General features: G+C 61.4%; 3 protein-coding genes across 6 annotated transcripts in view; 2 read left to right on the forward strand and 1 right to left on the reverse strand.

The window, feature by feature from the left end:
- SLC38A10 (solute carrier family 38 member 10) overlaps nucleotides 1-13190 on the forward strand; it is a 37330-nt gene extending 24140 nt beyond the window's left edge. For 2 of the 3 annotated variants that reach the window (XM_074889665.1, XM_074889667.1), the window contains 6 exons: nucleotides 5214-5384; nucleotides 5644-6123; nucleotides 6701-6808; nucleotides 9609-9788; nucleotides 10098-11241; nucleotides 11352-13190. In XM_074889665.1, the coding sequence (XP_074745766.1) occupies nucleotides 5214-5384; nucleotides 5644-6123; nucleotides 6701-6808; nucleotides 9609-9788; nucleotides 10098-11241; nucleotides 11352-11367 (2099 nt within the window). In that variant the 3' untranslated portion in view covers nucleotides 11368-13190. The remainder of the gene's footprint in view (nucleotides 1-5213; nucleotides 5385-5643; nucleotides 6124-6700; nucleotides 6809-9608; nucleotides 9789-10097; nucleotides 11242-11351) is intronic. The other variant, XM_074889666.1, reaches the window with a different exon arrangement.
- A 619-nt stretch (nucleotides 13191-13809) lies between these two features.
- On the reverse strand, nucleotides 13810-14329 carry NDUFAF8 (NADH:ubiquinone oxidoreductase complex assembly factor 8). The gene is made up of 3 exons (XM_074889668.1): nucleotides 14199-14329; nucleotides 14000-14110; nucleotides 13810-13912 (listed from the first exon to the last, which is right to left on the reverse strand). Exons 1-3 carry the CDS (start codon nucleotides 14277-14279, stop codon nucleotides 13892-13894), a joined length of 213 nt encoding a protein of 70 aa, XP_074745769.1. The 5' UTR covers nucleotides 14280-14329; the 3' UTR covers nucleotides 13810-13891.
- A 421-nt stretch (nucleotides 14330-14750) lies between these two features.
- Nucleotides 14751-20641, forward strand: TEPSIN (TEPSIN adaptor related protein complex 4 accessory protein). 2 transcript variants are annotated; one of them, XM_074888771.1, is made up of 13 exons: nucleotides 14751-14840; nucleotides 15230-15302; nucleotides 15524-15615; nucleotides 15770-15863; nucleotides 16086-16153; nucleotides 16310-16388; nucleotides 16773-16844; nucleotides 17388-17594; nucleotides 17725-17899; nucleotides 18203-18316; nucleotides 19054-19132; nucleotides 19255-19389; nucleotides 19685-20641. In XM_074888771.1, exons 1-13 carry the CDS (start codon nucleotides 14799-14801, stop codon nucleotides 20168-20170), a joined length of 1716 nt encoding a protein of 571 aa, XP_074744872.1. In that variant the 5' UTR covers nucleotides 14751-14798; the 3' UTR covers nucleotides 20171-20641. The 2 variants fall into 2 exon arrangements, with proteins under 2 accessions (XP_074744872.1, XP_074744873.1); XM_074888772.1 differs by lacking the exon at nucleotides 16773-16844.
- The last annotated feature ends 139 nt before the right edge of the window (nucleotides 20642-20780 follow it).

The following is a 20780-nucleotide window of genomic DNA, read 5'->3' on the forward strand; positions in this document are numbered from 1 at the left end:
AGCAGGGCTGGGAGGAGGGATGCAATTGAATTCTTCCGTCTTGGTTAATTTTGGAGCAGTAATGGCCAAAGAACAGCTGCTCGTTTCAGGAGGAGTCGCTAATGACACGTGTTCTTGTGACTGGGAAAATAAAAAAAGTCCCATAAAAGATGGTGTCCGCTGGAGTTTGCTAAATCTCTTCTCCACTTCTCCGCGTGAACCGGGGCGGCGGAGCAGGACGCCTGCGTCTAATCATCGCGCAGCGCAGCGACTCGTCGCCCGCCCTGCCGTACCCGCCGCGTGTGCCCGGAGCTCGTCAGCATTAGCCCTTATTGCCTGGTACTTGCTGCTGGAGTAAATAATCCTACCTGGGAGGAAGGCGCTTTTAATGCTCTTGGTTCATAAACTTCCCAGGGAGGAGCTGTGCAGCTCCTAACGCGTCTGCCTGGGGAAAGCTCCAGCTCCCCTCCAACTCCAGCGCCGTCCCTTTCGTAGTGGGGAGGGGGCTGCTGGCTCTGCCCCAGGTGCTCCATCCCCCGGGAGGGGGAAGCTGGAGGAGATGGAGCCGGGCAGAGGAAGGGGGGGGACAAGGACCTCGCAGGGCGAGTGGACTGGGGCTGCCCCGGGAGAGCCGCTGCTGCCAACCGCCCCGCGCCTTGGATCCGTGCCTCCCCGTGCCTCCGCAGGATGTTGGCTTGACTAGCAATGAGAGGCGTTAAATGGTGCCCTTCTTCCCCACCGTGGCTCCCCCCCTCATCCTCACCCGGCTTGTTTTGCAGAGGCAGGAGCCTGCAGCCTGGAAAACACTGCAGCAGCTGCATCCTGTCGCTGGAGGGGCGTGCAGGATGCCGGCTGCCCCGCGTCACCGGGGTGCCCTCGGCAGCGACACGCGTCTGGTCCGGATCCCTCGCGCGAGGCCGTAGCAGAAGCACACGTCTTCTCCCCGGGCACCGGCGGTGGGTGCTCGGCCCCTTCCCCGGGCTGGGGGAGCCTCCGTGCCCCTTCCCCGCACCCCCCCCCGGCCGGGAGCTGCCTGGCCGAGGCAAAGCTGGGGGCTGCACGGGGCCTTTTCCCAGTCCTGCCTTCACCGTCTGACTTTTGCCTGTCAGCATGTGAGAGGAGTTTTATTGGCCTCTTTGATGTTGCAGAGACCAGAACTGTACAGACTTTCATTAAAACCCTGCCCTGTGGGCCCTGGGATTATGAATATTAGAACATTGCCCTTTTATGTGAACACGTATTGACCAGCAAACTCTGAATAGTGTTTTTACTAACGACACCCAAGTGCCCATTACAGCCCCTGCCTGTATTGCTTGAGGTTTACTGTCAGCAGCTCTTCGGGAAAGGTATAAAACCCCTTTCAGAAACGTTCCGCCGCTCCATGCAGCGTGTGCGCGCGTGTTAAAAGGTTGCTAAGCTGTCTGTGAAAGCTCATGAAGGCAATTATCCATTTGAAAAAAAAAAAAAAGCTAATTAGGCAATTTCTCTCTGTATTTGAAAGCACCCTAGAGGGTCTCATGGGGTGGATTAAGATTTTGTAATATTTTTCAGCTCCTTACTTGATCATTGCTGCTTCGGTTTCTTTCTCTGGCGTTGTGCAATATCGGGTAACAAAGACCCGATTCACGCTCCTTATGCAAGAGCGCCCTTTCCCCCGCGCTCCGGGAGCGGGGGACCCTTCTCCAGCCACCCCCCGTGTCCTCCCGGGTGCAGGGATCTGTGTCATAAGGACTTGGGCGAAACCCGGGGCTGCGTTCGGCTTCTCCGCGGGTGCCGGTGTGCAGCGGGGCGTGATGCCGAGGGCTCCTCCGTCCCCGCGCCGCAGCCGCGCGTTTGCTCCCGAAAAAGGGACCTGCCTGGCTGCGGGCTGCGTCCCCGCCGGTGTTATTAGCCAGAGCAGCCCCGAACATGTGTGAAACGTGGATTATGCACAGCTCCTAATAGCTGCAGGAACAGCTTGACTCTGCTGCAGCTCTCCCTGGTGCTTTGTGCGAGCGAGCTTTTAATAGTGCCTGTGACACAGAAAAGGAACTATCAGCCTCTTGTAATTTGGGTTCGTTTTTACTGCTGGTGCGTCAGGAGACAACTGTGAACTAATTTCAGTGATGCCATTCGATAACCTTGTGAAATCTGTAACCGTTTCAAGGGGGAGGGGAGGGGGGGGCTCCTGGAGGCACAGCTGGGGCCGAGGGGGGGCTTGTCCCTGCCCTGCTCGGGGGCGCAGGGCTGCTCGCACACGGGAGGGCAGCGGTTTGCCCCCACCCTTCCGTTCTTCGTTTCCCTTAGCACGAGCTCCCGGCTCTTGCTCCACTTCACCGCGCTGAAGCGATTTAAGCGAATCTGGAGCTGGATCGGCACAAGCAGATCCTGAACCTCCATGTCCCTCGGCCGACGCTCCGGGCGTCGCTCAGCGGCACGGAGAGGGTGGCGTGTCCCCCCCGCCCCGAGCTCCCCGTGCTGTCCCTGGGGCTCCCCCACTCCCTTTGCTGGGTCCCCCTCGGCTCGGGGCGGGGGGAGCGCAGAGCACAGCGGGGCCCGTCGCGCTGCCTCTGCCGAGAGGACGCAGCTTTTGGCTACAGTCGCTGCTGCGGTGGACGAGAGCGATAGGAAAACCATGTGAGGAGGGATTTAATGCCTTTCTGGGACCATTGCTACTACCCAAACCAGGAGCGGGGCGGGGGGCGGGGGGGGTGGGGGGGGGGAAGGGAAGCTTTTAGGTTGCTAATCATGAAATTTTATTGCAGCCTAGAGAGGCTGTTGGCAAACCACAACACATACGCGCACGCACACACACACAAATCAGTTGCAGAAAGCTCTGGCTTCCCCCGGCTGCCCCGTGCGTGTGAGCGGAGCCGCTGAAGAGCAGCGTGAGCTGGGGCGGCTCGGCAGGACCCGCCGGCTGCGCCGAGGCCGAGCAAACCCTCCCGGTGCTGCCGAACGCCCAGGCCCCGGTGCTGTAAGCCAAAAAGCTTTTACAGCCTTCTCAGCCCTCGCCTGTAAAGTCCAACGCCGCTCATAAAACATTAAGAGGCGCAGAATTACTGTAACGCTCTCCAAAGGGACCTGGAGGGCGACTAGACAGTTAGAGCGATTATTACACATCCTGAACAAAATTGTTCTCTGCAAACCACATATAGCCCCGTATAGATTTCCATGCAGCGTGCGAGGTCGTTAATTCACGCCCTGATGATGAACTTAATTTTGTTTCCTGCTGAGCAAATGACGGCTTAGAGGCAACTTTGTCTTATTATGGCATGGAGGCTTTTATTTTTGTTTGTGTTTTGGTCTTTTCTTGCATTGTTTGCAGAACGGGGACCAGGCATCTGCCTCTTGATTTACGATTGACGCTTCTCCCCGCAGCGGGGCCTCCCCCAGCCCCTCAGTCGTGTCCTGGACCCGTGGGGGGTTTCACCTGCTGCAGGGTCCTCTGGCCAAACCACGCCATGCAACGCGAGGCTAGTTCTGGTTTTAACTCCTCCATTTCCCGCTTGCATGGAAAGCTTCCCCCCCTCTTCCCGTTTTATTTCCCCTCTTGAACGTCATCTCGCTCTGCCGCGGGTCGTCATCCCCTTCTGCCGTGGGAACGGCTCTGCCCGTGCTACGGTTCTGGGGATCCTCTGGTTTCAGATGTGCCGCAGCCTTCTCCAAACGCAGCCATCTCCCGGCCTCATGAACTAATTAACGAAAAACTTCTCTCCAATAGAGTAAATAATTTTTTGCTGCGAGGCCAGAATTTAGCTGGGAACATCCGCAGCCGTGCCGAGCGCTCCCCTCCCCGGCCTCAGCCTCCTGCTTCCCAGGGCCCCCGTCCAGGGCTGGGCACTGGTTCCTACAGTCCATTTTTTCCTGAAAGGAGGAGTGTCCTGCCCTGACTTGCTGAACCCTGGGAAGTCCCTCAATGGAGAGAGGGACCCTTGGGTACTAGACTCGAATTTCTCAGAAAATCCAAGTCCTTTTCCCCTCCCACTGTCATTCCCAAAGCAAAGAAACGTTGACAGCCAGCCAGCCCCAGCGCACGTCCCTTCAACTGGGTGCGGAGCTCTGGGCCAGAGAGTCCAGGTTTCTGGAAAGGCGTTGGATCCTTCTGGCACGGATCCCTCTGGACCAGGATTTTGTACTTATTTTGTTGTTTTTTGGTTTTTTTTTCTCCCCCAACTTGGGTAAGGCCCACGCAGCTGAAGTTGTGGCAATCTCTTCTTTCCCATGAGTTCATCTTGTAATAAATCGCACCAGCCCTGCGGAGGGGGAGGAGAAAATTGAAAGATGTTTATAGAATTAATTCCCCAAAGGAAATCGCATGGGGGAGGGCAAATGGGGGGAAGAGTTAGGAATTTTTTTTTTTGTTACAGAAGATAGATTTTTTTTTTTTTTTCAGTGTTTGTTGGATGGAAAAAAATCTGCAGAACAACTTCAGTGCTGGGAAACAATTAGATTTCCTCCTCTGCTGCTCTTCTAGGGAAGAGTTCACTCCCTGTTTGCGCTGTGTGGGTTGTCTTCTGCCACCCTGGGGTCGGAAGGGACCGTTCCCATCCCGTGGGACATGCCACGAATTCCACGTGGTTACTCCAGCGCTGAACCTAGTAACTGGTTTACACTGGGATGTGTCTTCCAGAAACATCCCATCTCTTTGAGGGAGAGATGGGGAGAGTCCCCCGTCTCCCCCGGGAGTTTCCCCTCATGCCTGTTTAATCGCGCTCCTCAAATCTTGGTGCCTGTTGCGGGGTCGGGCAGGTCTCCTCCCTCCCATCCTCCTTGCAGCGTTCGAAGGGCTGGCGAAACGCTCGTGTGCGATGAGGAGGAAAAAAACAAAAATAAAAGTGGTTTTGAGCTGCTTTGCAACACGCAGCCCGCGCAGGCGGGTGATGGGGGGCTGCGGCCTGACCCCACCTTGGTTTCTCCCGGTGCTCGGGGGTCCGGCGCGGGGGAGCCGGGAGGATGCTACCATCTGGCGGCATGGGCTCGCAGCGGCAGCCGGCTCCCTGCCGGCCCTGCCTCGGTGCCTGGCCTGGGTTTCCCTGCCGGCAGCTCCATCAAAAGCCACCGTAGGGAAAACAAACAGGCGACCCCAGAACAAAAGCCCTGACCCCTCCGTGCTAAGGCTGGAGGGAAAAGAGCTGCTCGGCTGGTGTCGATAAAGGGGGTTGCAGCAGACAAAGCAATCGCCTCGATCCTGCTGGTGGCCTGACGCTGCAGCCGCCCGTAACCTCGTGTAATTAACTGTCCTGCATTTGCAGAGCAGAACCCGGCAGTGGAGGAGGCGGAGGATGACCGCGATAAACCGAAGCTGCTGGAGGAGAAGGAGGAGATGGAGCAGCCGCAAATCAAGGTGCCCATGGAGGTACCCAAGAGAGAGGAGGAGAGAGGAAAGCCGGAGGAGAAAGTGCAGCTTGACCGTCCTGATCAAGGTAACGAGGAAACTGGGGAAAGGGTGCCAGCTCTGGGGCTGGGAGGTGTACGTTGCAGGACTAGTTTAGATAAAGATCCTGCTCTCTGCTCGTTACCTCACGGACTGAAGGTGATTTAGTATTTGATGCTGCCGAGGCTCGTTAGGAATGCAGCCTCCTGATGAGGCAGGGCTGAAACGGGGCAGCAGGTAGCTGGGGGTGCCTGTTCCTTTCTCCCGTCAGTCTCGAGCCCCCTGACCCTGCCTGTCGTCCGCCCTAGGGATTGCCCTGCCCGTGGGGGAAGCGCATCGCCACGAGCCACCCGTCCCACATGACGAAGTGGTGGTGGACATGGGGCGGGAGCGGGAGGAATCCGATGAGAACAAGCTCGTGCCTGGAGGAGCCGACGATCGTCTGCTGAAGCCGGCGCTGGAGGAACCAGCCGCGCTGAATCCCCAGAAAGAGGCACTTGGCCCGAAACAAGGGAAGGAAGCAATTGCTGAGAGCCAACTGCGGGGAGGGACTGACGAGCCCGCTAAAAATCCGAAGAACGTCCTGGAGGTGATCGTGCAGCAGGATGGCAGGCTGCCACACAAAGAGCTGGAGCCAGACAAACAAGCGCTGGAAGCCAAGGCGCAAGCTGCCGCGTCGGACGGTGAGAAGAAAGCTGAGGCTGCAGGTGACAGGGAGAAATCAAAGCTCCAGCTCCCCAGGAAAGCAGAGGAGGCTGTGAAGTCTGTGGAGAAGGAAGCTGACCCTGGTAAGCTCCCTCCACGGTGGCTCGTCTGAACAAACTCTCCTCTTGGCCTGTAATCCCCCCACTAGAGACTGGGCAATTTGGTTATTCCTACCTACACCCCAGTGTTTCCTTTTAATTTCACGAGATTAGCATGTGAGTGTGCACGGCCCCTTCAGCAGCTGTTGGGGAAAAGGGGGAATCTGGTGGCTTTGACAGCTACTGTAATATCTGTCAAACAGTTGTTTGCTAGCCTGCTAAATGTCAGGTGCCATGCTGTTCCTGTGCGTCTCCGAACTCACTGGGGACACGGAGCCGGGAGATCTTGACAGGTAACACATTGCTAAGTGCCCGTCTAAAAGCTAGTTAGAACCGTTCTTGCATTTTAATTGGCTGAGGTAGTTAGTGCTGGCTCGCTGCCACGAGTCTATAAGATTGTTAAATATTTTTTTTTATTACTTCCCTTGCAGTTATCGGGTTGAATATAAACTGTGCCGGCTCAGGCAGGGAGGGACAACTCAACGTGGAGTCATTTTAGAGAACATCTGCTGCCGGAGCATCCTTATTGACTGCAAAGGTCTGTCGATCTGTTTGTCCGCAGGTGAAAAGCAGGAGCTGCCGCTCCCGGACAGAGCGGATCAGCTGGAGCCGAGGGAGCTCCGAAACACCGAGGAGAAGCAGCAGGAGAACGTGGAGAGCAAGCTGGAGGGTGAGCGTCCGTCCCCGGGCTGTGCGGGGAGGGGAAGCTGGAGCTGTGAGCGCAGGATTTCTCTCTGTGGGAGGACGGTGCCAGCCGGCGCAGTTCTTGGCTCTTGCCAGCACATAGCTCGAGGCCGTAGTCACCTCCGCGCCGCAGCAATTAGTGCCTGTCTCCAGCGGGCTCAGGCCTGCGGCGCGGGCTGGCTGTTCCATGGCGCAGGGGCCGCTCGAGGACGTGAGTCACGCTGGCTCCGTGCTGGTGCTGAGCCCTTCCTCGGGCTGAGCTCGCTGCCTTCGGCCTCCGCCTCGCGAGAGGGGTGGGACCCCGAGCTCGGGCTGTGCGTGGCGGGTCCCGTGGCTCTTTGCTGTCCTGGTCCGGGGGTGATGGGAGTTTGGTCCGATGAGCGATGGCAGTGGGCGGGCTCTGCTCCTGGGGGGCATATCCCCGCTCCTGGGGGGCATATCCCCCTCCTCTTTGTTTAGTGGTTACATCTTGGTTTTCTGATTCTTTTCTTTCCATTCTGTGTTGCAACGGGACTTGAAAAACTGAGCGCAAAAAGCTTAGCACTGGGTACAGACCGTGAGGACTCTTCACCTTTCAAGGAGGGTGAAGACACCCGAGTTTCCGTGGGGTTTTTTCCATCTCGGTCGATGCCGGGGATGCTCCCCCATGAGGGTGTCACCAAAAGGTGCTCTGGACTTGTTCTGCTCCTCTGCTCTGAGCTGAGCTCCATCCCCAGAGAGGGTGGAAAGGGTGAAAAGGCTTCACAGGAGCATGGTGGAGGGCGCGCAGCCCCCGCGATGCTCCCTGCAAACAGCTGCCTCGCCAGGACCGTTGTTGGGTGCTCCGGGTGTATCTGCTCTGGGTACTTCCATTTTAGAACCGTTTAAGGTGTTTTTTATGAAGAGTGCCTGTTAAAATCCAGCCCAAGCGCTGGCTGAGGCCTCCTTCCCCCACCATCAAAGGAGGAGGCGGGAGATAGCGTTGCCTTTTGTTTGTGCGGAAGAGGTGTGCTGCACAAATACAGGAGTTCCACGTGTTTGCAGAGCTCTCGGTGAGAAACGCTTTGATTTGGCGTTAAACCTTTGCCTGTGTGTGTTCAACCCAAACATTCCCAGGCCGAGCTGGGACCCGGCGGGCTCGGAGGGCGAGATAGTAGAAAGACTTCTGTTTTCATTGTTTATTCTGAGCAAAGTGCGAAAAATAAACAGATCTGGAGAAGTCAATTGCTCTCTTGAAAGGACTGAATTCCCCCTCGCAGCCCAGCTTTCTGTAAACGGAGTGGAAGGGGAATTCCAGGGGCCCGCAGCTAATAGTGCCATAATGTGAACTGGAAATATTTCTCTGTAATCACCTTGCGGGTGATTAGCGGGACAGGGGCAGGCAGTGCGTGCTGGAGGATTAACCTGGACAGCATCCCTTTTTAATTTAAATGGCATTTTACAGGCTGTTAATTTTGACATTATTTCCTGTGGGGTGTAATAGTCTAGAAACACCTTGAGTTTTGGAGGAAAGCTGCTTGCTGGTGGGGGAGGGAAGCGACACGCAGATACGACACAATACGTCTGCGTGTCTGTCCAGGTGGAGAAAAGGCAGCGACGTTTCTGTGCAGACCCGGGTCTCGTAGTTTGTGCGTGACGTGTCGCTTGCAGCGAGTGCATCCACGTGAGTCACTCCTGCTCGGCCCGAAACGCGCTCGTCTGCTTTGTGTGACTTCGTGGCTGCGAAGGGCGGGGCAGGGATTTCCTCCCGTCCCGTGGCGCGGGGAGCTGGGTTTTACTGTGGCTCGGCTCGGCGGGAGGTGGGGCTGCCTCTCTGCGCCGCCGTGGGTTCAACCTGCCTGACACCTGCGCGAGTACTCGGCCGTGAAACCTCTAATTGCTGCTGGGGATCGCGGCCCTTTCACTGTGCTCAAAGCCAAAAATTTCAGCAGGATCGTTCGGTGGGTGTTTTCCTGCCGTGGGCTGGGCTAGACCTTCACTTGGCTGAGCTGGGAGGAGAGACAACAGTGGCCTCTCATCACTCTGGCTGTAACCCAGGACTGGCTCCCTGAAAAGGCCCAGCTCAGCCTCTGTACCTCACACATCGGGTCGATGTTTCCATGTAGGTTTATCCCACTGGGGGGGGTGTCTCTCTCAGAGAGAGATCGTTCCCTCTGAGGGCAGCTCCCGGGGCTGTGCCTTAGCTGACTTCTTCCAGTTCCTCCTAAGATTTGCTGTTTGTGGCCTCTCCAGGCTTGGCTTAGCTGTGATGAAGTCTTCGCAGTGCATTCTGAGATGGTCTGGGTTTGAGAAGCCTGGCTGGTCTCGAGAGCTGCAGCAGCACTGGGGCTTCCCCAGGCACCGCAGGAGGCTTCAAAAGCAGCTCGTCTCGCTTGGGCCGCCGAGCCCCTCGCTCTCGACCGACTTCTGCCGGTCCTGTCCTCTTCCAGCTCCCGTGCCGAGCCGCCGCCTCGTCCTTCCTGCGCTGGGACCCCAGCAGACCTGCTCCCCTCTACCTTTTCTTCACGGCTTTTCTCCCTGAGCCATTAACGAGAGCTCAGTTTTGATCCCGCCACCGAAATCTTGGGAGGGCGACGTCCCGCGTGAGCCCGTGCGGTGGCGAGCGGCCAGGCCAGGCTCTCGGCAGGGGTATGGCGGAGCGGGGCCGCGTCCTTCCCCTCTCCTGGCGAGCGGGTGGTGTTTGCAGAGTAGGACCTTCCTGCCCAGGAAAACCCCTGCAGCCCCTCCAGTGCTGAGAAGATGATTAGTGAGGGATTTGGATCGTGGATTTATTTTTTTTTTGCTTTCTTTTTTTTCTCCTTTTCTAGAAGCGGGACAGGCAAACCTGCTTGATCATGCTGTGCTGCTGCAGGTGATCAAAGAACAGCAGGTCCAGCAGAAGCAGCTACTTGACCAGCAGGCGAAACTGCTGGCTGTGATTGAAGAGCAGCACAAGGAGATCCACCAGCAAAGGCAGGAGGAGGGCGGAGAGGAGAAGCCAAAGCAAGGTAAGGACGTCACCAGAGAGCGTGACCCCTCCGCGGGCTGCTCCAAGCAGCTTTTAAAATCAGACAGAGAGAGCTCCGAGTCCCTTCGGCACGTGGCAGAGTCCACTCTGCAAAAGCCATTCCTGTGTCTGACCCCAGCCTCGGAGGGATAACGCAGGGGATAACGCTCTCCCCCGCGCTGGACCTGTTCTCCTGTGTGGCCGTTGATCTCTTCTCCTGTCCCCCATTGTGCAGAACGTGGTGGCAGGAGAAGGGGCTCTCTCTTGCTCGTAAGAAAAAAGCTTTTCTGTGTCTTTTTTTGTTCTGCAGCAGAAACGCAGCAGGAGCCCGCTGCGCCTTTCTCCAGGAGCAAGGAGGATGAGGGCCTCGGGGCTAAGCAAGAAGCTGCTGCAAAGCTGCTCAGCAAAGAGCTGCTGGAGCACCCTGCGCCAGGCCCGGGCCGGCAGCCTGCTGACTCCATGGAGCAGCACAGGGGGGCTGCAGGAAAGCTGGAAGAGGCTGGGCACAGGCGTGAGATTCCTGGGGTTCCTCCCAAGGAGCGGAAGGTGCTGCCACAGGAGAATGACAGAGCTGTTAAAAATCCAGCGGAGAACTGGGATCCCCTTCACGGGGATGCCCAACGCATTCCAGCAGCCAGAAACCACCTAGAAAAGAAACCCTTGGCGGAGGATTTAGGAGGAGATCGTGAAGCCAAAGCTGGAAGAGACGTCCACGAGAAGAAGAATTCCCTGAAAGCTGTGGAAGTAGCTACAGCTCCCATCCAAAGAGAACAGCTGGGGGCTGCCAAAGTTCAGGGAAAGAGTCTGGAAAGAGACTCAGGAATAGACCTTAAAGCCAAAGCACTGAGTCAGGTGGAGCCCAAAGACCTGGCAGTGGCGCTGGGCTCCTCCAGAGTGGCAGCGAGCGAGCAGCGCCTGCGGGAGCCTCGGGGAGGTGCAGACGCCGAGGGAGCTGAGGGTGCTGGCGGGCGGCAGCGGGACTCGCACAGGGACCTGCCTGGCAGAGGGGATGTAAAGGAAGAAGCTCCTCGAGAGAACGTGGTGGACGAGGCCCAGGACCCGCAGGGAGGTCTGCGGAGCAAGCAGAGGCACGGCGACGGGGCGTTCTCCAACGATGCTGAGAAGAAACCAGGCCCTGAGAAAGGGTCTGAGAAAGGAGCAGCTGCCCAGGGGGACCAGAAACTGGACCTCGACGTCAAACCGAACCGTGACCTGAAACTGCAGGCGGACCTGGACCTCCGCCGGAGGAGACGGGACCTGCTGCCTCCCGAGGAGGAGGAAGAGGAGGCTGCGCAGGGGGCGGGGGTCTTCATTGGCCTCAACCCCCTTCCAGATGTGAAAGTAAACGACCTCCGGAGCGCTCTAGAGACACGATTAAACCAAGTTGCGGAGGGGGCTCAGCAGGTGGTCCACAGCCGGCAGATCAAGCAGATGACGCAGGCGGACGGGAGCGTGTGAGTGGGGTGGTCGTGCTCGGTGGGTGGCTGCGGGTGTTGGCGGGGCTGAGGAGCTCCGGGGGGAAGGTTCGACTCCACCAGCTGGTTTTTTGGCCGCTGTCGCTCAGGCAGGGGTTGGTCTGAGCCAGCAGCACTTTGCCGGACGCAGCGCTTGGGCCCACGCGATCTCCTCGGACCTGCGAGCACCGTCCAGGGGACCGGCGGCTTCTCGAGTCTCTGCCACGGCAGCACCTCCCTGCGCGTGCCCGAGGAGCTGGCAACCGTGAAAGAAAAGCTTGTCCCGCTGTCCTCTGGCTTTCAGAGGTTGCCACCTGCCTTGGTTCCCTGCCAGACCAGCTTCCAAGGACCTTTTTCAACATCTCATCCATATCGAATTGCCTTCTCCATCCGGCTCCCGACCCCCGAAGCGAGGTGGGTTCTCCGCGAGGTTCCTCTGCCCGCGTGGGGCTTCGGGAGAGGGGACCTGGGGACCGAGGCCTCGCGGGAAGGGCTTTATTCTGGGGAAGCATCAAGTCATGAGTTGAGGACCAGCTTAGCCAATTGCTTTGGTGTTTCTCTTGAAATGGGAGCTGTTAGTCTTGCATGTTTAGGAGATAGTTGTGGTTTAGGAACCTAGTTTAGTAGAAACGCTGCCTTAAACGGGCACAACTGCTGCTGTTGTGCTGCCTCTACTCCCAGGGATTTAATTGGTTGGCCACACACTAGCAATAACACGGGGCTTTGCTCTCGCCACCCTCCCCGGATGCTCAACTCTCATCTGTGCTTTCAAGCTTGACTTCTCCTGTCCAAAGTGCATTATGAAGCTCAACCCCGGGGGCTGCAGACTGCCCCCCACCCCCTTCCCAAACCAGCTGGATTTTTCTGCAAGAGATGACTAATTTGGGAACAAAAGACGCGGCTTAGAAGGGCGGACTCGGGGGCTTGGCTCGAGCATACCTACCTCTTCTCTCTGTAACGCGGTGGAGCGTGTTTGTTTTGTGTGTTCTTCCCAGCCCCCCTCTGCGCTGCATTTTCCATCCATAGATGTCAGGACTCCGCCCCTGGAAATATATTTTATGAGGGAGGAAGGGAAGAGCTGCTTTGAGAGCCCTGGTTCGTTTCAGGCTCCCAGACAGTGATTCATCCCTTTGTGTTTTTTTTTGTGTTTTTACATCCTGACTTGCGAATGTACGAAATCGAATCCCAAAGCTCTCACTAGAATGGCTGAAATTTCCCAGCCTGGAGTCTACAGACCTCATCACTGTGGTGGTTTTTATATCCGTCTCTCAACGTGTCTTTGGTAAATTAGCCTCGTCGAGTTCGTGTCCGATGGGACCTCGCAGAGCCGGGGTCGTTATCGGACACACGGGACTGTCACAGCGGTTCGGGTCACTCGGGAACTCTGCTGCCGCCTGCCCGGGACGTGTGCCCGTTGCTCAAAGGACGTCGTCTTAATTTCTCATTAAAATGACACAGAGCCACAGGGCAACGGCCACGGACTCGGGCGTACTTCAGGAGGACCACCCGCGCCACATCCCCACGCCTGTCATGGCCTTAACCCTCAGGACCCCCCATCGTACCAGCCAGCTTCGCCATTACGCCGTCCGAAAGCACAATAACGCGGCCGCGTCACGGCGGGGAGGCGGGTCCCGGTGTCGTCCCCTGCGGCACCGACCAGCCTTTCTAAAGCGAGAGGGAGCTGGATGTGCCCTTTCTCGCCGTTTCCTGCCTGCCAGGGGCTGGCTGTGCGGGCAGGGTGAGGGCAGGCTCCCGCCCCGCGCTGCCAGACCTGCCTGTGGCTGTTGGCGTTGAGTTGGTGTGAACGCAGAAGGACCAAAGATGCCACTGCCCTTCCTCGGCGGCGGGGAAAGGCGCAGCCCCCCCACGCCGGGCTGGAAGGCGGCCGGAGCTGCGTCAGAGCGGAGGGAAGGCTGAGCTGATCAATAAAATAAGCTGAAGCATTTTGATCCGAAATCTCTTTTTTTAAATTAAAAAAAAGAATCTGGAAGCCTTACTCAGGCCCTGGGGCTTTGCTCTGTGCCCGCGGGGAGTTTCGCTGCTGAAGGAAAAGTGGTTTTTGTGCTTTCCTCGGGCTTTGCTCCTCCCGGCCGCTGCTGGGGATGAGGCCGCGATCCTGCTGCTGCCCTCGCGCACGGGGCCTGGTTTGGGGAGAAATACGTCTGATTTGGCATTCAGGGGATCGAGCAGCTGCAGCAGAGCCGCTGCCAGAGCGGGAGCCTTCGGCAGCGGGTGGCGGGGATGCGGGGCCGCCGCCCCGGGGCAGAGCTCGGCACCGGCGGTTCCTGCTGCCGGGAATTTGGTTGTGGCGTGAAAATAGAGCTGGGAAATGGGTGCGAATGTGGGGCCGCGGCTGGAGAGAGGAGGAAGGGGGCGGGGAAGGGGCTGCTCTCCCCAGGCCGGGGAGCTCGGGGGAGGGTTTCGGTCTCCGCTCTGCGACCCGGGGCCGCTTGGCCCGGCGCTGCTCCCGGGGCTGCCCGAGCCGGGGGCTGCCCCGAGGCCGGGGGCTCCGCCAGCTGCCTCCGGCCCCGCCTCGCTCTTTATTCTGTAATTTAAGGACGAACCGGGTCGGGTTGGAAAAGTTTTTATTTTCCCGAAGCGTCTCCAGGTCTGTGCGCGGGGTGAGGGGCGCCGGGGCCGGTACCGCGGGTCACTTCGGCGTCGTTTTCGCCTGCAAAGAGTCGCGATTCAGGCCGGGATGAGGCCCCGGAGACCGCCGGGGCCGCTCCGCCCCGCCGGGCCGGGCACCAGGACGTACCGCCCGGGCGAAGCAGTCCTGCAGCGCCCGGAACTCCTCCAGGCAGGCGTCCCGCCGCAGCTCCGCCGGCCCGGCCGCCGCCGCGGCCACGCACCGGCCGTAGGCAGCCGCCTGCGGGGAACGACAGAAAACCGGAGCGGGGCGCCGGGATCGCCGGGCCCCCCCCCCCCCCTCCCGGAGCCGCCCCCCGCGGCCCCACCTGCTCCCCGCAGCCCGCCAGCAGCGCCGGGAACCGCCGCAGCCGCGCCCGCGCCCGCACCCAGACACCCCGACCCGACATCGCCGCCGCCGCCTCACGGCCTGGGCGCCGCCATGGCGGAGCAACGGCGATTGGCCGCCCGGTCCGCTCATCAAAAGCGTTGCGCCCTCGCATTGGACGCTGATGGATACCCGCCTCCAGGGCTCGTCGATAGGTGAATAGGAACGCCTATCAAAGCGAATTGGCTCTCTGATTGGGTAATGGAGGAAGGTCGTCCCCCCGGCCTTTTTGGGTTGGTCAGATCGGCCCAGCGAAAGCGTGGATTGGTCACACGAGGCACCCGCCTCCCAAGCCCCTGCTGATTGGTCGCTCGTCGCCTGTAGCTCTGATTGGTGGAGGTGCCTGTTGTTTACTTCCCGTCTGCCGCCCTTTTGCCGCCGGCGTCAGCCTTGGCGGCCGCTTCCGCCCGGAGCTCCGCCCTCCCTCGCTGATGACTGGCTGAGCGGCAGCGTCTCTCATTCTCATTGGTTCATAGAGACTTCCGGGGGGCGGAGCCGAGAGGCTGTTTTCGCGTCGGGCAGGGCCGGTGCCGGCAGTGTCATGGCGGCGCCGCTGAGAGACCGGTTGAGTTTCCTGAGCCGGGTACGGGCCGGGGCCGGGGCCGGGGCCGGAGTGGGAGTGGGAGTGGGAGTGGGAGTGTGGGGGGCTGCCTAGAGCGTGATGTCACTCCGCCACCCGTGATGTCATCGCTGCACCTTCCCACCTCCTATGCTCTCCGGCCCCAGGGCCCCTCGGCCTTGCCGTGGCACCCTCCCCCCCTTACTCTCTGATGTCACAGCCGTGACGTAACTTATCTCGGGGGCTGTGGTGTCAGGGCAGCGCTGTGGTCTCACCGGGGTGGGCGTGGGGGGCTTCTGCATTGGCTTCAGGCGGTGCTGGTGGGGCTCGAGGGGGTCCAGCCCCATCCAGGCTCGGGCCTGGCCCCTCTCACACCAGCCTTCCTCCTCCTCTTCCTCCTCCTCCTCCTCCAGCTGCCGGTGCTGCTGAGGGGCACGGCAGACGACGACGTCCCCTGCCCCGGGTACCTGTTTGAGGAGATCGCCAGTATCCTTCTGGGGAGAATGGAGGGGCCCGGGGTGGGGGGTGATCCCCGGGGCTGCTCCAGGCCGTGGGGGCCGGGGTGGGTGCGGGAGGCCCGCGGGGTGGCCACAGGCCCCCGGTGTGGCTGGGGCTGGAGGGGAGAGGTGCTGGCAACTGTGGGGGGGGTGGGTGGGAGCTGCTGCAGTCCCAGTTGGAGGGAGCAGGATCCCTAACCCCCGCCCCAGAGATCTCCCACGAGTCGCCCGGCAGCAGCCAGTGCCTGCTGGAGTATCTCCTCAACCGGCTGCAGAGCAACTCCTGCCACGTCAAGCTGAAGGTAGGTGGTGAGCGGGGGTGGCTGCTGCGGGGCTCCCCCGGCTGCAGAGGAGCCCCGAGGCCAGGGTGATAGGCCAGAGTGCATCTGGGGTCAGGACTGGGGCTGTTGGGGCAGCCGCAGCTTGGCCTTCTCACCCTGAGCCCCGCGTCCGCAGGTGCTGAAGATCCTGCTGCACACATGCACCCAGGGCTCCCCCCAGTTCGTCCTGCAGCTGAAGAGGAACGCCTGCTTCATCCGGGAGGCGGCAGGTAACGGGGTGAGGAGTGGGGGAGCCGGGGCAGGAGAGGGGGGGAGCATCCCTGTGTGGTGCTGGAGAACCCAGCTGGGCTGTGAGTGAGAGCCCAGGGTGGCTCCTGCCTGTGGGGGCTGCTCCAGAGGCCGAGCACTGGCCGGGGCCGGGGTCCTGCCCCATCCTGCCTCGTGCCTGGGAGCTGAGCATCCCCCAGCCCTCCTGACCTTGTGCCTTGCAGTGTTCGCTGGGCCCCCAGACCCCCTCCATGGCAACAGCTTGAACCAGAAGGTCCGGGCAGCCGCGCAGGTGAGTGCTGGCCCCTTTCCCCCTGTGCCGGGCGAACTGCTCGAGCCCTGTCTGGTGCAACAGGGCAGCTCTGCCTCCCACACCCCCGTACTGGGGCCTGTCTGGGGTGCCCGGTGCTCCCCAGCTCTCTGCCCACACCCCTGTCTCTCCTGGCAGGACTTGGCCAGCGTTATCTTTTCGGATGCACCGCTCCCCCAGCCTGCCGTGCTGCCTGCCCGTCCCCTGCCTCCTGCGGGTAAGTGCAGGCCCCTCATGGGCCCAGTCATCTTCCACGGGCCGTGCTGGCAGCACCAGGATAGTCCCTTCGGCTGGAGCTGTGGGTGTGCAGGGGGTCTGCTTGCCAGAGGGGATGGTGGAGGTGAGGGCAGGGTGCCACAGGCCATGGTGCCAGGTGCCTGGCAGCTTCCCCTGCCCCATCACGGGCCCCAGCACTGCTCGCTGGGGGCGTCCTGGCCAGAGCAGGCTGCAGGGTACTGTGTCAGAGGGAAACACGTGCCCGGGTCCTAGCAACTCCCGGCTGCCCCAGGCACTCCTCTGTTCTTGCAAGGGGGAGGAACAGCAGCAGAGGGGGACCCCGAATGCCTCTTCTCCCTCTGAACGTGCTTTGTGCCTCCCCCAGGCATGGGCTCCAGCCCCAGCCCCTGCGGCTCCCTGCAAGGATTTGGCTTCAGCAGTGAGAAAAGCGGCTCCAGTAAGTCCTTGGCTGTGCCCTCGCCTGGTGCTGCCCCTCACCCTGCGTCGGTCCCCTGCTCGGCACTGCCCTGCCTGCGTGCCACAACGCCCCAGCCCCGGGGGTCCTGCCTGAGGTTAGACCAGGCTCCCAGCGTTCAGAGATGCCTAACCTGATTGCCAGCTCTCTGGGTGGGTGTTTCTGGGCAACTCAGCACAGAAAGCCTTTGTTTTGTGCAGCTCTCCCCTTTCCCAAGCTGTCTGACGGGTGCTGGGACTGGCAGCATGGCCGTGGGGCTGGCAGCGGGGGGCTCTGCCAGGTCCTTCCCTGCTGCGAGGTGTGACAGGGACGTGGGCTTGTGCCCTGTGGCCCGTCCCAGTAGCTCCCAGGTCTTCCTCACCCACCTTGTCCAGCTAAAAGTCTGGGCTGTGCCTGGAACCCAGTTGCCAGGGCCTCTCCTCTCTGCTGGCAGGCCCCCACTGTCCCCTTATGACACCCTGCGTGGCGGTGGGTGCCAGGAGGGGTTGGGTTGGACTCCCCAGGAAACCTCTGGCCTTTCCCCAGCTTCGACGGGCGAAGCCCTGCTCAGCACCATCCAGCGAGCGGCTGAAGCAGTGGCCCACGCTGTGCTCCCCTCCCCGGAGGGGCCCCGGCCTTGCCGCGGGGAGCTCCACGAGGACGCCTACGAGCCCGTGAGAGCCCCCTCACCCGCCAGGAGCCCAGCCGGGGCTGTGAAGCCACCAGCAGCCACCTCAGCGCACAGCACCCGAGGTAGGCACACCCCCCTCCCCCCAACCACTGGGCTGGGGTGGCTAGCAGCTGCTGGGGGGGGCCTGGGGGGGTCCCCGGGAGGTTCTGGGGCTGGTTTGGGGGTCAAATCTTGCCGCTGCTGTCCCTGCAGGGAGCCACCAGCCGGGGCTGGCCGGGGGCGGCTGGGAGGAGGTGGACAGCGGACACAGCTCCCAGGACTCCTCGCAGGGGAACGGCGAGTTGAGCCGCACCTCCGACTCCTGCAGCAAATCGGGCAGCGACAGCCACTCCGGGGCCAGCCGGGAGCTGGCCCACGTGGCCGAGAGGTGAGAATGGGGCTGTGGGGACCCCCCATTTCCCTGGGGCTTTCTGAGATGGTTCCCTCATCTCCAGGAACAGTGCCCTCGTTTTCCACACCATTAATTTGAGTCCCCTGGCACTGCCGGGCTGAGTTCTCCCTGGTGTGTTTGGCCTCCCAGGACGGGCAGCCTGTGGGTGGGCAGAGCCACGGGCAGGGGAGCTGATTTGGGAGGGATTCCCTGCCCACAGGAGGGTGGCAGGGTCTGCACTGGGACCCCAGGAAGGAGCAGAGCTGTCCCCTGTCCCCACCAAAGTATGTCCCCGAGCAGGGTGGACGCTGACAGCCTGGGCGACTGCGTGCGGGAGGTGAGCCTGGTGTCAGTGCTGACCCGCGGTGCCAGGGTCTTCCTCACCAGGGAGGAAGCACAGCACTTCGTCAAGGAGTAAGTACCCGAGGCGAAAGCTCCCCGGGACCGTGGGTGCTGGGGAGGGCTGTGGGGGCTTCGAGGGGCAGCCTGAGCTGCCTCTCACCCCTGTGCTCGGCACTGGTGAGGCCACCCCTCGATGAGTGGGTTCAGTTTTGGGCCCCTCATGCCAAAAAGTGACTCGAGCGTGTCCAGAGAAGGGCAACGGAGCTGGTGCAGGGTCTGGAGCACAGGTCTGATGGGGAGCGGCTGAGGGAACTGGGGGGGTTTAGTCTGGAGAAGAGGAGGCTGAGGGGAGACCTCATGGCCCTCTGCAACTCCTTGAAAGGAGGGTGCAGAGAGGGGGGATGAGTCTCTTGAGCCAAGGAACAAGCGATAGGACAAGAGGGAATGGCCTCAAGCTGCGCCAGGGCAGGGTCAGACTGGCTCTTAGGAAGGATTTCTTTGCAGAAGGGGTTGTTGGGCGTTGGAATGGGCTGCCCAGGGCAGGGGGGGAGTCCCCATCCCTGGAGGGGTTGAAGAGTCGGGTTGACCCAGCGCTGAGGGATCTGGTGGAGTTGGGAACGGTCAGGGTGAGGTTCCTGGTTGGACTGGAGGAGCTTCAAGGGCTTTTCCAACCGAGGTGATTCTGTGATTCACCCCCCTGACTGCCCCTGCGTGGATCTCTGGGGCTGAATCGCTGCCAGGCAGGAGGGCAGCAGGTTCCTGGGGATGCAGGTGCTGCGTGTGGCCGTAACCCCCTTCTCCTCGGCCAGGTGCGGGCTCCTGAACTGTGAGGTGGTGCTGGAGCTGCTGAGCCGGGCGCTGGAGGACCCCAGCGACAGCGTCCGCATGGTGAGCGCACGCGTTGGGTGCGGTGTGGAGGGATGGGGAGGGGAAGAAGTGTGGCTGAGCCGGGGTGTTCCGCTGTCTGTCTGTCTGTCCTGCCCGGCTCAGCCCCGCTCTCCTCCCCGCAGAGGTCCATGTGCGCCATCTCCTCCCTCATGTGCTCCGACCTGCTCTCCCTGGACCAGATCTTTGCCGTCACACGGCAGCACCTGCAGCAGCTCAGCCAAGGCAGCCCCGGCCCTGTCGCCAACCGAGCAACCAAGGTGAGTCCTGGCACGTCCCTGTGCCCTCTCCTCAGGGTGGGCAGCTCCTGGGGATTGTCCTGCCCATCCTCGGGGATACGGGGTGGTTCTGTGAGTGTCCCAGAGGGGTGGGAATTGTCCTCCTCTCCCGGGAGCAGGGAGCTGTGGCAGGGTTTGATTTTTCCCTCCCCAGGAGGCAAAGCTGAGCCCTGGGAGGGGACACTGGGGCTGATCCCCAGCACTGGGGAGGGGTGCCGGGGCCAGGCCCCCTTCCTGCTGCTACTCTGACTCCCACCGGTCCCACTCCTCCTCCCAGATCCTGCGGCAGTTCGAGGCTCTCTGCAGAGACCAGCCCTCCCCCAAGAGCACCCGCTCGGCCTCCGACCCCTCCGCCCTCACCGTGGGCTCAGCCCCGTGCGCCGGGGACCTGCTGACAGACATCCCTCCCCTGGCAGGCGAGAGCATCCTCACCCCCCTGAGCGCGGCCCCACTCCCCGTAGCCGTGCCGGCCCACACCGAGGAACAGGGGCTGGAAGCGGAGCCCCACGGGCAGCCCGTGGTGCCATCCTGTCCCTGCGAGCGGGAGGTGGCGAGCAGGCTGGCAGGGGACATGGCGGCTGCCCCTGTGCCCTCCCGGAGCCTCTCCCTCTTCGCCGGTATGGAGCTGGTGGCTCGTCCCGGCGCCGTGCTCTGCCCAGACTCTCCCCCGGCTGAGCCGCGGACGCTGTCCCGGCCTGAGGATGGACAAAGGGACGCAGAGGGCAGCCGACAGCCCTCAGCCTTTGCTTTTCTCAACATGTAGCTGTTGTCGGGCTCCCGGGGGGCTACGGGGGCCTTGCCCTCCCTCCCCGCGGGGCCTGTCCGTGCCACGGCTCCTTGGGGAGCTTGTCTGCGGGCTCTGGCTGCTCCCCCACTGGGACCCCACTCCCCTTTGGGGAAAAACAAAAGGGGTGAGGGAAGGGGTCTGCCGGGGGGCCACGGGCTGTGAAATAGCCACGGGGGCCAGGGCTTCCATAAGGTTATAATGTCCCGCTCACTGTTTTTTGGGGTTTTGTTGCCAAAAGTCCCTGGTTTCCTGGAGCTGGCCGCTGGCCCCCCTTGCTCGGCTGGGCTGTGCGGGGGAACCGAGGCGGAGCTGGGGGTGGGGGGCGGTTTGGGTACCCTGGCACGGCCCTGGGGTGCTCCTGGGTGACCCAGAGCCTGCGGCTGGGGCGGGAGAAGGCGCCGTCCCAGGGGAGCCGGGACCCACCAATAAACCCCGCGCTCGCCTCTGGGAACTTGCGACTTCTTCCTGCGCCGCTGCTGGGGCCTCCCCCGCGGGTCCTCCCCCCGCCCAGTGCCGCCCCACGGCTCCCTCCGTGCCCCACGGCTCCCCGCCACGACTCGCCCCTGCCCCACGGACCAAGCCCCGC

This window comes from Strix uralensis, chromosome 19 (genome assembly GCF_047716275.1).
Source record: "Strix uralensis isolate ZFMK-TIS-50842 chromosome 19, bStrUra1, whole genome shotgun sequence".
Taxonomy (NCBI): domain Eukaryota; kingdom Metazoa; phylum Chordata; class Aves; order Strigiformes; family Strigidae; genus Strix; species Strix uralensis.

Coding starts and splice junctions, on each gene's coding strand:
- TEPSIN (XM_074888771.1), top strand. CDS start 14,799: ATGGCGGCGCCGCTGAGAGACCGGTTGAGTTTCCTGAGCCGG. Junction 15,303..15,523: donor CCTGTTTGAGGAGATCGCCA/GTATCCTTCTGG, acceptor CCCCCGCCCCAG/AGATCTCCCACGAGTCGCCC. Junction 16,845..17,387: donor CAGTGAGAAAAGCGGCTCCA/GTAAGTCCTTGG, acceptor GCCTTTCCCCAG/CTTCGACGGGCGAAGCCCTG.
- NDUFAF8 (XM_074889668.1), bottom strand. CDS start 14,279: ATGTCGGGTCGGGGTGTCTGGGTGCGGGCGCGGGCGCGGCTGCGGCGG. Junction 14,111..14,198: donor TGGCGGGCTGCGGGGAGCAG/GTGGGGCCGCGG, acceptor CGTTCCCCGCAG/GCGGCTGCCTACGGCCGGTG. Junction 13,913..13,999: donor AGGACTGCTTCGCCCGGGCG/GTACGTCCTGGT, acceptor GACTCTTTGCAG/GCGAAAACGACGCCGAAGTG.